The sequence below is a fragment of the Lissotriton vulgaris genome, chromosome 1_1 (genome assembly GCF_964263255.1).
Source record: "Lissotriton vulgaris chromosome 1_1, aLisVul1.2, whole genome shotgun sequence".
NCBI classification, from domain to species: domain Eukaryota; kingdom Metazoa; phylum Chordata; class Amphibia; order Caudata; family Salamandridae; genus Lissotriton; species Lissotriton vulgaris.
This window is the reverse complement of record NC_141685.1, coordinates 1,236,174,293-1,236,189,228: the sequence shown is the minus strand read 5'-3', so window position 1 is coordinate 1,236,189,228 and position 14,936 is coordinate 1,236,174,293. Positions and strand designations below refer to the sequence as shown.

At 43.7% G+C, this 14,936-nt stretch overlaps 1 protein-coding gene across 2 annotated transcripts in view; it reads right to left on the bottom strand.

Annotated features, from left to right (window-relative positions):
* RGS18 (regulator of G protein signaling 18) overlaps nt 1-14,936 on the bottom strand; it is a 234,105-nt gene that overhangs the window by 14,406 nt on the left and 204,763 nt on the right. For both annotated transcript variants that reach the window (XM_086964483.1, XM_086964480.1), the window contains one exon: nt 11,873-12,039. In XM_086964483.1, the coding sequence (XP_086820609.1) occupies nt 11,873-12,039 (167 nt within the window). The remainder of the gene's footprint in view (nt 1-11,872; nt 12,040-14,936) is intronic.

Genomic DNA, 14,936 nt, shown 5'->3' with positions numbered 1-14,936 from the left:
TACTCCCCTCCTTTTTTAAAGATTTACTATATACACACTTTTTTAATATTTATTTATTTATAGAGCGCTATACTCATCCCGAGGAATATCAAGGTGCTAATAGCAAATATCTTGGTTCAGCTGCAAGAGGGGGGTTTTAGTACTTGGGAAACAGATGTGTTTTTAGTTTTTTCCGGAATAATAAGTAGTTGGAGGTGAGCCGTAGATCCAGAGGCAGTTCATTCCATTTCCAAGCAACCAAATAAGAAAAGGATCGTCCTCCGGTCCCCACTTTTTTAATGCGCTTCGTTCTGCCAATGCTAGATGAAGTGACCGCAGGCTCCTTGTGGGGACATAGAACTCAATTTTCTCCTGGAGTACTTTAGGGCCGCTTAGGTACAATGCTTTATGTGCATGGCTGAGTAGTTTAAATACTGCTCTTTGGCGCATGGGTAGCCAGTGCAGGATCTTCATGCACGTCGAGGCTGAACTTAGCCTGCTCTTGTTGCAGACAAGTTTGGCAGCGGCGTTCTGAAGTACCCGTAGTCGCGTGAACAGGAGCTCGGTCACACCTACAAATAGTGCGTTCCCATAGTCCATCTGACTTATCAGCAGGCCTTGCTTGACTGATCTCCTGCAGTCCAGCAGTATCCAAGGAAAGAGTCCGGCTAAGAGTTTCAGGGTTGCAAACCCTTTCCCACAAAGGGACCGAACATGGTCTTTCATAGATAGGGTGTCGTCAATAATGATGCCAAAGTTTCTTGCACAATGTTTGGGAGTTGGGACGATACCGAGTGTATGTGGCCACCACTTGATGTCCTAAACTAGCTTGGCACCTCCAAAGAGCAAGATCTTGGATTTCCCTGCATTCAGCTTTTAGCAATGCTCATGCATCCATTGTGCCATCTCTGTAAGGCAATTATGTAGTTTTGATTTAGTAACCTTTGGCCTTTCATCCAGGGCAACCATCAGCTGCTTGTCATCTGCATAGGAGCATATGCCGATTCCTCACTTCCTGCTGATTTTGGCCAGAGATGAAACATAGCCATTGAATAAAGTGGGGCTTAAAGATGCTCCCTGCGGGACACCAGAGCTGATGGCGCTAGATTTGGATTGAAATTGACCAAAGCGAACGGATTGTGTTCGGTTATTTAGAAATAAACTGAACCAATTCAACGCATTGGAGTAAATTCATTTTTCATAGAGGGTTTCCAGCATACTGTTGTGAAAGACTGTGTTGAACGCTGCCAATAGATCCAACAATATCAGAGCAACTGCCCCTCCTTGGTCAGTGCATGATCTGATATTGTCCAGCACTGCCAGCAGTGTTGCCTCCGTGCTATTTTTGGCCCTGAATCCCATCTTCGAGGGATACAATAAGTTAATTCGTAGGTAATCTGACACCTATTCTCCAATCTCTCCAAAACTTTAGAGAGGTAGGGAAGTTGGAATATTGGGCGATAGTTCTCGGGATTGAGAACATCTGTTCCAGCTTTTTCGCAAGAGGATTACTGAAGCATGTTTCCATATGTCAGGAAAGGTGGCGGTTCTGAGAGAGTTGTTTAAGAGCTGGGTGACATATGGACAGAGGATGGTGGCAGTCTGAGCAAAAATAAAATGGGGGCAGGGGTGTAGGGGGGATCCGGACTTTACTTCCCCCATAGCCTTTAGGACCTCCATATCCGTAAGGGGGGTGAAGTCGCACATTGCCGATGTGGCTTCTGGATGTGGGGTCTGAAAATCCCGATTAGTTGTGTCGGTTTTTGAAGAGGGACTAAATGGGGAATAAATCTTGCTTATTTTTTCCGAAAATAAGTTACTTATTCTTTTGCAGGTATCTACTGAGGGGGTAAACTTTAAGACATGCTGGCTGGTTGGCTGAGTTCCTTAACTATTTTATATAATTATTTTGCTGAGTTGCAGTTTTCGTTGATTGGTTGAGCATAGTGGGTCTTTTTTGCGTTCCTTATGGCGTGATAATAGGATTTAAGTTCGGACTTGTACCTCAGCCTGTCAGATTCATTTTTTGACATCCTCCATTGATGTTCAAAATGTTGGCACTTTCTCTTGAGTATTTTGAGTTGTGGAGTGTACAACTTCTCCGTGGTGGGTCTTTGCAATTGCTTGGGTTTCTGTTTAGGGGCAAATTTGTCCAAAGTTATACTAATTTCTGTCTCAAAATTATCTGCTCCCGTGCAAACTGGGAGGTCACTTAGGGTCTGTATATTATGGTGAGAGAAGTGTGCCGGGAAAGATGATTCAGTAACTAGTCTCCAGGCTCCATTTGTTGTCTGATAAGTTTTGAAGGGTTTAATAGGTTTAACTGGTCGACCCAGTGAGAAGGTGATAAGCGAGTGGTCTGTCCAGAGAAATGGTTTGATCTCTTGGATGCGAGTGGCTTCAATATTAGAAAAAAGTAAGTCGTGCTTGTGACCAGCTGTGTGGGTAGGTCCCACAATCCACTGCTTGAGTTGGAGTATCTGCATGTTGCTCTCTAGTTGAGAGACGACCGGGTTATCATTGTTTTCATAGTGCACATTGAAATCCCCTATCACTAGGTAATTTTTGTATTTCAGGCAGACTGGAAGAAGTTGTGTAAGTAGCCTGGTGCTAAGATCTACTTGGTGACCTGGGGGATTGAAAATCACAGCTCCCGCCAGAATGATGAGACCCTCATGGAGTATTTAGAAGGGTAGTATATTGTGTTCGTTCTGTGGTGCCACTTGAACAGGTTGACAGGTCAAATGGTCTTTAAACATGATTGCTACCCCCCTCCCTTACGACCATGCCTATCTTGTTTGACAATTTTGTAGTTGGCTGGTAATGTGTTGGCGACGTCTGGGGAGTTGGGATCAGGGGCTTACCAACCAAATTTCCGTGATAAAAACAAGATGGGGATTCCTTTCTTTGAGAAGGTCCCAAATGTCAGGGGAGTGCTTTGGAACTGATCTGGTGTTAAAGTAGATACAGGACAGTTTATGGTGGTCTGAAACATCCTGTCTACCTGCCTGACTTCGCCCCAAATTATACCATTGACAAATGCGGCAGGAAAACGGGCCATACGTGTGTCTGGGGTAGGCTAAAGCACACTGTGTCGGGTTATTGCCCGAATTATGCGAGAGAGCTAACAGTGCCTCTCGCTTGTACCTATTGGTGTTGTGTAGGACTGGTTTGCACAGGCAGGGGTTCTGGCCCTGAATCGTTTCTTGTGACACAATTAAAAAGGAAACCTGATTTGTTTCTCTAAAAAGCCCATAAGCTGTTGTGTTTGCTGACAATAGTGCAAAGATGCGAGTAAGCAGGAAATATTTAATCAAGAATCCTAAGTCGATTCCTAAAGAAGAAAGCTCCCGTTTGCAACTGAATGAGTTTAGAGGCAGCCTTACCAGTATAATGCTGCGCTTCCGCTGGCACCTTCACCTAAAGTAGTGGAAAGCGCGGGACCCTGGCTCCGCACTCCAGCAGCCCGGATGTGCCCAGCGATTGCACTGCCTGCTTCCTGAATGCCCTCCACTCAAACGGCACACGGCCGCGGTGGACCGGGGCGGGTAAGTTGGCAGCAGTGCAAGAGATGCGAGGAGAAAGGTAATTTAAAAGAAAGCCTGGATTGTTTCTTTTAAAAATACAATTAATTACAATTAAAAGGAAACCTGAATCGTTTCTTGTGACACAATTAAAAAGGAAACCAGAATTGTTTCGCTAAAAAGCCTATAAGCTGTTCTGTTTGCTGACAATAGTGCAAAGATGCGAGTAAGCAGGACATTTTTAAACAGGAATCCTAAGTCGTTTCCTAAAGAAGAACGCTCTGTTTGCAACTGAATGAGTTTAGCAGCAGCCTTACCAGTATAATGCACACACTTTTTTATATATCATATATGAGACTTTAAGTAAGATCTGTTAATCATGTCACTTTTCTGTATAATTCCTTTTTTCTTGGGCAGATTTATTTAGCGCACACTCAACCCGAAGGTATTGGAGTACTTTCCATGAGCACCAGTTACATTACACAAGGACATATTCATTATATATTTTTTTTGGTAGGCACAAGGAGATTAAGTGATTTGGCCAGAATCACAGGATGTGGAGTCGACCCCTGAGGCTTGAACCTTGGTTTCCCAGCTCCAAAGTCGGTAGTCTAGCCATGAGACCACATCCTCTCTCTCATTTATTTAGGTCATTCTTTTACGTAATGCACTGTTTTAGATTATTTTAATGGTTTTATGTAAAAACCTGAATAAAGGGAATTTGATTGATTGATTGATTGACTGCCACCCACTCCAGGTATGTATTGGAGACAGGCTGCAAGGCACACAGAGCAGTAAGATCTGAGACATATCTACTTTCTAAAAGTGCCATTTCTGAAATATTGATGTTAAATCCAACTTTACCAGTAAAGAAGATTTATTATTACCATTTCAAAGATGTGAAAGATGAAGCACCTTCAGTTTTCTAATCAGGAATTACATCTTTAAAGTGTATTAAGGAATTCCCAATTCTATCCTACGAGAGGATTAGGCCTCACAGTAGTGAAAAATGAATTTGGGTGTTTGTCACTAGCAGGATATGTGAAGCTTAAAAGTACATGTCTACCATGTACTTCCATGGCACACTGCCCTTAATGCTACCTAGGGCCTACTTAGGGTTGACTTATGTTTAATAAAAGCTGAGTTTAAGGCTTGAAAAGTGGTTTTAAATGCAAAGTTGAAGTGGCAGTAAACTGCACACACAGGCCTTGCATTGGAAGGCTTGAAACAGGTTTCAAAGGCTACTTGTGTTGGTCTCACAATCAGTGCTGCAAGCCCACTAGCATAAAATACAATTGATGGACAAAACGCAGAATGTCATAAATTCACCAGAGTACAGAGATCTGGGCCTAAATCCATGCTTTTTTTCTCACCAATGCCATTCCAGTTTGGACTCAGCCATATGCAAATGAGTCTTGATGATGTGCCCAATGTGAACAGTCACGCCCACGCCTGGACTGGAAACAAGCATCCTAGGACTGGTTTTGGGGTTTCACCCCTCATCAGCCAGGATAGCTTGACTCCAGTGGCCTAGAGAGCACAGGACCCACGTTTGGGCATACCCATTCCACTCGGGGTGACAAAGGCAAAAAGAACAAATGATATACAGAATGCATAACAATGTTATGCATTTACCCCAGTACAGAGGTCTGGGCCTAAATCCATCATTTTTTTGCTCCCCATGCCATTCCAGTTTGGACGCAGTCATATGCAAATCAGTCTTGACCCTGCGCACAATGGAAACCATCCTGCCCACACTGCCAAGCCAAATCCTCCCTGGACTGGAAACAAGCATCCTAGGACCGGTTTCGAGGTTTCACCCCTCATCAGCCAGGATAGCTTGACTCCAGTGGCATGAAGAGCACGGGACCCATGTCTGGGCATACCTGTTCCACTCGGGGTGACGAATGAAAAACAACAATTGATGGACAGAATGCAGAACAATGTCATACATTCACCCCAGTACAGAGATCTGGGCCTAAATCCACTGTTTGTTTTGCTCCACTTGCACTTCCAGTTATGGACCCTGCCATATGCAAATCAGTATTGACCCTGCGGAAACAGTCCAGCCCCAACTATCAGGCCAGATCCTCCCTGGACTGGAAAACAAGCATTTAGGTTACACCCTAGTGGATACAGGGTATACCACTTAACAAGGTACTTACAAGTAAACAAAGTATGTCAATTGAGTATACTCCAGTGTCACCATGCTTAGGTGAGAAGAACATGTACTTTAGCACTGGTCAGCAGTGGTAAAGTGCTCAAAGTCCTAAGGCCAACAAAACGATAAAGCAAAAAGAGGAGGTAAGCAGGCAAAAGGTTTGGGGAAAGGCCACCCTAAGGATGACAGCTCTAACATGTACTATCACCCTTTCTGCACTGAGGGAAGCTTTTACTCAATCAATCAATTCCAGCTTTATTATTCTGGGATACAGCCATAAAATTACAGGCTAAAATTATAAAATATACATAAAAACCAGAAACCATTAGAATTTGCTCAGTGCAGTCTTACTTGTTATAAATTGCAATGTGCTTCAGAGCATTAATACAGTACATTGATCTAACCTTGCAGCCTTGCGATGTCAACAGCAACAACATTAAAATTATTTTTCTACTTAATCAGACAACTTAATCAGAATGCATTGAAAATCTAGAGTATACAGCGACCCATAAAAATAAACTAACATGAGAACATGTTTAATCATTGTGTAATTGTTTCATAAAGAGCTTTGACTAAGTTTAGTGCATCAGGTTTCTTGATTTATTAAAAGGCATTCAAAAGATTTCGGTATATTTCTGATAAAAAACCTCAGAAAAAAGTCAAATGTATCATTGACTGTTTAAAAGTGTTGTTACACGGGCACACCATGGATTCTAAATTGTGTTAAAAACCTGAGGGAAAGGAATGCATATATTTTATTGTCAGCTTGAAAGCAACACAACAAAGAACATTCTCATCTTCCTCTCCCCCCCAGGAGTAGCTAAGACTGTTATTATGATTCAGGGAAAGGTATGCCGAAATAGAGGTCTCTGATATTTCTGGGCTTAGCTTCTTTTCCCAAGAATGACTTAATAATAAGGACCGAACATAGGGCCAGATGTATGACTTTTCAGTTTAGCAAGCCGCAAATTGCACAGAATTGCGACTTGCAATGAGCGACTCGCAAAATTGATTGTACAACAATGTGTCAGACACTGCTTACGATTCCCAATGGGGTCGCAAATTGCATGCCTCGTCAATATTCATGAGGCAAGTGCAATTTACGACCCATAGGGAATGCCTAGCACTCACAGGGATGGTGGCCTGCTGGGATCAGCAGACCACCATATCTATCACTGCTTTTTCAATAAAGCAGTGTTTTCTTTTAAAACAGGATGTATTTAATAAAGAAAAATATAACTTTTCAGTTTCATTTTTTAATGGCAGGCACTGGTCTCTGGGACCACTGCCTGCTCTTAAACAAATATTTGCAGACCCATTCACAAAGGGGAAGGGCTCCCAGGGGGCCCCTTCCTGTTTGCAAATACTTTTACACCTACTTGAAGAAGGTAGTAAACTAAAAGTGTACACTAGAAGTGTAGATTGCAGTCAGACTCGCTATTAGGAAGGGACGCCCTTGGCACACCCCTTCAATAATAGCAAGTAGCAACCAATCTTTTGTGAGTCACTAATAGGTTAGCGACTCGCAATATATGGTTTGTACATAGGGCTGACCAAGTTTGCAGTCGCAAACGGGCCGAATTCCCATTTGCAACTGCAAAAAACGGTTGTACATCTGCCCCATAATTCCTGCCCGGTGACACTGAGGTTTCAACATCAGTAAAGGCTTGGTGAAGAACAATGGCGAGAAACAATTTTTCTACAATGCTAGCTACAGACTATATAAACCTTTATTGCAAGCCTAACAATCTTTTATGAGGTCTCTAGTTAGGGACGCCGCATTGTCTTTCCAGATTGAAAGCCAAAATGGAGTTTCAGATGTGAGCAGGATCACATATGTAGCTTAGTCCCAATTCATTATAACGAATCTCAAGTTATTTGTGTGATGTGTGATAGTGGTAAAATATCAATCATCCACTTGTTGGTAGAGCTTCTGTTTTTTGAGAGCCGGTCAGACAGACGTATGTGAACTTATTCAGATTGCAAACATAGATGATACTATATGGTCTGCCTCTCAAGGTTGAGTTGTTCTGCTGCCAATAAAATGAAATCTGGAAAGTGTCTTGCTACTTCTTGGAATTCATGCTATAGCAAAGATGCATTATACATAGATCACTACATGAGAAACTATGGGGCATATTTACCAAAAACCGACGGAGCACTGTGTTGCACCAAAATGCAAGTTTCAAAATGCAGGGATGGGCCATATTCACTGGAATGTGGCGCACCACTGCATTAATCCTAGTGCTGACGCTAAAAAAGCCGCCTTGCGCCATTATGCTAGGTTGGCTGCACTGCAAGGGCAATTGCTTATGTGCTGGAAGATAAACCTTCCACAAGAACTTTGGAAAAAGTGATGTTCTTGTGGCGGTAATTTCTTGTAAATGCCCCTCAGTCTATGGACCTATCTGTGTTGGAGCGTGGGATTTGCAAATGAAACAGTTACCATTGCATTTGCGTGATCAATTCACCAATATATTACATCCTTTTATCAATATCCTTTATACAGAACACAGAGACCTATATGTGAATGAATTTGAAGGGATGGTGACTTTTCAGAATATTGATCACTCACCATGTATCCACTAATGAACTCCTTAACTTTCTCCCCAATATTCTTCTTGCCAGTTCCTAGCTCCCTCATTCTTTGCAAAAAACACAGTTGATGAACAGAATGCAGAACAATGTCTTACTTTCACCCCAGTACAAAGATCTGGGCCTAAATCCATCGTTTTTTTGCACTCCACACCACCCTAGGTCTGACAATGGCTATATGCAAATCAGCCTTGACCCTGTGCCTCATGGGAACAGTCCAGCCCGAACTACCAAGCCATGTCTTTCCTAGACCGGAATCAAGCATCCAAGGACCGGTTTCTGGCTATCAGCCTTCTTCAGCCTGGATAGCTTGACTCCAGTGATGTGGAGAGCCTGGGACTCACGTCTGAGAATACCCAGCCCACTCAGTGTGAATATTGCAAAAAACACAGTTGATGGACAGAATGCAGAACAATGTCTTACATTCACCCTAGTACAAAGATCTGGGCCTAAATCCATCGTTTTTTTGCACTCCACACCACCCTAGGTCAGACAATGGCTATATGCAAATCAGCCTTGACCCTGTGCCTCATGGGAACAGTCTAGCCCAAACTACCAAGCCATGTCTTTCCTACATCGGAATCAAGCATCCAAAGACCGGTTACTGGCTATCAGCCTTCTTCAGCCTGGATAGCTTGACTCCAGTGATGTGGAGAGCCTGGGACTCTCGTCTGAGCATACCCAGCCCACTCTGGTGAAAATTGCAAAAAAAACAGGTGATGGACAGAATGCAGAACAATGTCTTACATTCACTCCAGTACAAAGATCTGGGCCTAAATCCATCGGTTTTTTTGCACTCCACACCACCCTAGGTCAGACAATGGCTATATGCAAATCAGCCTTGACCCTGTGCCTCATGGGAACAGTCCAGCCTGAACTACCAAGCCATGTCTTTCCTAGACCGGAATCAAGCATCCAAGGACCGGTTTCTGGCTATCAGCCTTCTTCAGCCTGGATACCTTGACTCCAGTGATGTGGAAAGCCTGGGACTCACGTCTGAGCATACCCAGCCCACTCGGGGTGAAAATTGCAAAAAACACAGTTGATGAACAGAATGCAGAACAATGTCTTACATTCCCCCCAGTACAAAGATCTGGGCCTAAATCCATCGTTTGTTTGCACTCCACACCACCCAAGGTCAGACAATGGCTATATGCAAATCAGACTTGACCCTTTGCCTCATGGGAACAGTTCAGCCCGAACTACCAAGCCATGTCTTTCCTAGACCGGAATCAAGCATCCAAGCACCGGTTTCTGGCTATCAGCCTTCTTCAGCCTGGATAGCTTGATTCCAGTGATGTGGAGAGAAATATTGTTGGCCGTATATCGCCTATGAAAATTCAGCCGTGGTCCGTGCAGATAACAGCAGTGGGGCGGCGGGTAAGGGGGAATTTCGAGGGACGATGCAGTGGGAAAATTAATTATGTATCTAATTTTCCCTTTGCATGCCCCCTTACCCGGCCCCACTGTTCTTACCTGCGTGGACCTCGGCCGTGAAAATTGCATGCACGGTTAAAAGTTACATGAGACACTGGCAGTAGACTTGTTCAAGGAGAAAATGTCTCCCGAGTGCCAATTTCTACTCTCGAAAGGGTTTCACGGGCAAAAAGACATAACATTTCACATGATGGAAAATGACAAAAAAAAGCACCTATCACACAACGCAAATTCAGAAATCATGAAAGATTATGCCTATAAATTCTGCACTGGCCTGTCTAAACCAAGCATTGGCATACCAATCTAGGAAACAAATTAATGCCTGAAGACTTAGCTTTTGTGTGGAATGATTTGTTGGTGGTGTTGTCAGGGGTGGTCTTCATTAGTGGGATTTGAAGGAGGAGTGGAGGTGAGTCTGAGATTTCCCAAAAATCACTTCGAGTATCAAACTAGAATAGATGCTGCAAAGAATAAGGGTTGCAAAAAACACAGTTGTTGGACAGAATGCAGAACAATGTCTTACATTCACCCCAGTACAAAGATCGGGACCTAAATCCATCGTTCTTTTGCTCTCCACACCACCCTAGGTCAGACACTGGCTATATGCAAATCAGCCTTGACCCTGTGCCTCATGGGAACAGTCCAGCCCGAACTACCAAGCCATATCTTTCCTAGAAAGGAATCAAGCATCCAAGGACCGGTCTCTGGCTATCAGCCTTCTTCAGCCTGGATAGCTTGACTCCAGTGATGTGGAGAGCCTAGGACTCACGTCTGAGCATACCCAGCCCACTCGGGGTGAAAATTGCAAAAAACACAGTTGATGGACAGAATGCAGAACAATGTCTTACATTCCCCCCAGTACAAAGATCTGGGCCTAAATCCATCGTTTGTTTGCACTCCACACCACCCTAGGTCAGACAATGGCTATATGCAAATCAGACTTGACCCTGTGCCTCATGGGAACAGTCCAGCCCGAACTACCAAGCCATGTCTTTCCTAGACCGGAATCAAGCATCCAAGCACCGTTTCTGGCTATCAGCCTTCTTCAGCCTGGATAGCTTGATTCCAGTGATGTGGAGAGAAATATTGTTGGCCGTATATCGCCTATGAAAATTCAGCCGTGGTCCGTGCAGATAACAGCAGTGGGGCGGCGGGTAAGGGGGAATTTCGAGGGACGATGCAGTGGGAAAATTAATTATGTATCTAATTTTCCCTTTGCATGCCCCCTTACCCGGCCCCACTGTTCTTACCTGCGTGGACCTCGGCCGTGAAAATTGCATGCACGGTTAAAAGTTACATGAGACACTGGCAGTCGACTTGTTCAAGGAGAAAATGTCTCCCGAGTGCCAATTTCTACTCTCGAAAGGGTTTCACGGGCAAAAAGACATAAAATTTCACATGATGGAAAATGACAAAAAAAAGCACCTATCACACAACGCAAATTCAGAAATCATGAAAGATTATGCCTATAAATTCTGCACTGGCCTGTCTAAACCAAGCATTGGCATACCAATCTAGGAAACAAATTAATGCCTGAAGACTTAGCTTTTGTGTGGAATGATTTGTTGGTGGTGTGGTCAGGGGTGGTCTTCATTAGTGGGATTTGAAGGAGGAGTGGAGGTGAGTCTGAGATTTCCCAAAAATCACTTCGAGTATCAAACTAGAATAGATGCTGCAAAGAATAAGGGTTGCAAAAAACACAGTTGATGGACAGAATGCAGAACAATGTCTTACATTCACCCCAGTACAAAGATCGGGACCTAAATCCATCGTTCTTTTGCTCTCCACACCACCCTAGGTCAGACACTGGCTATATGCAAATCAGCCTTGACCCTGTGCCTCATGGGAACAGTCCAGCCCGAACTACCAAGCCATATCTTTCCTAGAAAGGAATCAAGCATCCAAGGACCGGTTCCTGGCTATCAGCCTTCTTCAGCCTGGATAGCTTGACGCCAGTGATGTGGAGAGCCTTATGGACACAGAGCAGAAGCATAGGCTGTCAGGGGGTGCACTGACTCTGCATCAAATTGAGGTTTCATTACTTTAATACAGCCCTAGGTTTTACCTTTGCATCAGTATGACCTCCTAGGACAACAATGCACTTTGGAAACAACTTCAATTCATGTATTCATTCATTCAATACAAGTGATTACCAACATCGTTCAGATCTCCCTACCTCTTTTGGAGCCTCTCTCCGAATGAAAGTCTCAAAGATTGTCTTTGCCTCGGATGAAAGTTGCTCAGGAGAGACACATTTCTTGTACTCCTCGCAGGCCAACCAGAACTCGATATTCTCCTCACTGAACTCAGTTTTTAAAAACCTCGTGAAGGCCTGCAGACCAGCTTAACCAAGAAAAAACATGTTGGTTTATGAAATGAATGAATAAAAACACTAGCAGGTTTTCAAAATATGCTCATGTGATGCCGCATAGCTATTGAATACCAGTATGCACATTTGCACACAACCAGACAGAGGTGAATATTTTTTTATAAATATAAAATATTAATGTGATTTTTTTTTTATTTGTCTTTTATCATTTGAATGAAGTTATTTTTCTATAATCAACCCTGCCTTTGTAAAGTAATGCCATGTTTTGTTGAAATCGTCAACAATTTAACCGAAAAGCTGAGCCACAGGCCATAAAAGGCGGAAGTAAAGCAGTGAACGCTTACACCAATGTCAATGGTGTCAAAGTATGCTTTGAATTGGTTGAAATCCGTGATCATATCCCTGAATCCTCTCTCCATTCCTTTGGGCCGCACTGTGCAACGGTCTCCTTCTAAAATATGTGTATGCCTATAGTTTTCCTTTAAAACACCCCTGAAGGAAATTATGATATACTATACTGAAGGGCAAAATAGCTTTATTTTGACACTTTGTCAGAAAGGCAGTAGTAAAATATACATTCACAGCTCCATTTAAAAGAGATAGCTTAAAACAATATCACACAGGTAAGAGAGCTAGTGCATCGCAGTATATCAGAGAAAATAGTACAACATAGTTATAAAAAATCGAGTAATAAACATCATTCTTCAGCTAAATGACAGCATATTAGACTAAGTAGTATCACAGTATCAAATGTATTCATGATTTATTAGAGGCCAGAGGGCAAAACTGGTAAGGCAAACAATTTGGGTTTGATCATGCACTAGAAAATTTGATTTCGAGGATCAGGTTAGCGGAGTGGTATCGACCTGCTTCTATATCCTTAGGATACTGAGAAAAATTTAATTTTTTCTTCTAGCAGATGACTTCAGGACAGCAGTCTCAGCCCTTATTCTGCCGCGCTTGGACTACTGTAACAGTTTGTACCTGAATCTGAAGAAAAAAACTCCTGTACAGATTACAGCTGGTACAAAACGCAGCGGCCAGACGGCTAACATGGATCCCAAGGTTTGCCTCTGAACGAGAGGGACTCCGGCAACTGCACTGGCTGCCAGTAACAAGACAAGCACAGTTTAAAGCTTTGTGCACTGACTATAAAGCACTGATGGGTAATGGCCCGGAGTTTTTGAGCAGGTGCTTTGAATGATATGGTCCGGGGAGAGCGCTACGCTCCTCTGAAGGCAGACTAGTTGTGTTGCCCGGAATAACAAATGCCAGTTGGGGAGGAAACAGCTTTTCCTACTGTGCAGAGAAAGTCTGGAACAGCCTGCCGGTGTGTCTTAGGAATACCTCAGAGCTCCTCTCTTTTAGAAAGGGACTGAAGACATGGTTATTCAGGGAATAGGCCCCCGTTTGTTCTCCTGGGAGTCAGAGTGTAGCGCCAGGACACCCTTGGGTATAAGTGCGCTTCATAAGCTCCTAATATTAATAATAACAATTACCACCACATTCTAATCTTTCCAGACTCCACAAGAATGGTGCAGTAACGTCGGCAGTCATTCACGGCTGCTGAAGCCTGTCTGCGAGCTCTTAAACTCCAGTATGCATTGCTTTTCCCGGCCCGGTTGAGAGTCATATATGAATCACATACTCTCTTCTTTGACACTACGGAGGAGGTTTTTGCCTGGACGGATGAACAACAGAAGTTCAAGCCACACACCCGCCACGTTTCGATTCAGAGTCGTCCTCTGGTGAGGCCGCGCAGCGACTTCCTAAGGCTAAACGAAAAAAAAAACAAAGATCACGATCGAGGTGCCGTTCGAAATCTCAAGGTGCCTCCAGCTCCCGGGGTGATGGAGGTTTATGAGACTCCTCGCCAGCGCTCTGTGGAGATTAGTGTTTGTGGGACACATCCTTAAGCGGGCCAGCCTGACTGGTGAACTTTCACTCCTTTTTACTCTATTTTATATCTCTCTTTAGGTTATACAATACCAGTATTGGGGTTTGAGAATTATGATTTGTTTGTCTAATATGCTGATGGTATTAACCACGGGCCTAAATGTGGCCGTCTCCCCATCCCACTCTTCTCAGTATCTGAGAACTTAACGTTTCTTTGGGAATATTTATATGGGGAACCGTTGGTATGGGACCATGCCTTGCCCCCATTGGGGTGGTGGTACAATGGTCACCGCGAAAGATACTTCTTATGTTTTTGAGATATTGGGTGGGGTGTATGGGGGAGGTGAAGGTTTTCTTGCTTTGTTTGATGTTATCTGTTGTTGCCACCAAGTCTTTTGTTCTCTGTATTTTGAGATTGTCAATGTTATCCACCTTATCAGGTGCTTTAATATATGCCACCACCATCAATGCCGCAAGGTTTAGCTGGGGTTGGGAGTAGAGAACTCGGAGTCCTTAGTTGGAATGATAATGGTCTACTTGTTAAAATTAAACAGGGTGTTGCGCTGCGCCAAGCAAAGTGGCACAGGGCGGGTATTCTCTTCTTACAGGAGACCCACCTAGCGGGCACCAGAACACCTTGTTTGGAATGGTTAGTTTTGCACACTCTTACCATGCTGATTTCATCAGAGGATCCTGGGTAGTTGCGATACTCATACATCGCAGTGCCCCATTCGTTCATAGCCACATGTGGCTGGATCCACAGGGTAGATTAATTGTGATATATGGGATGTAACATGGGGAGCGATTTGTTCTAGGTAGTGTCTATGCCCCTCCCCGACACTCTGGATCTTACCTTACATCGGTATTGACCATAGTCGGGGGGACTGGATTGATGTTATGTCCCCATCGCAGGATAGATGGCGTGCCACAGCCCGAGTTGCAGAGGCCCCAGATTCCAAACTACTCCCCCTAGTCCAAGGTCTGGGGTGGGTCGAATCATATAAGACTATATACC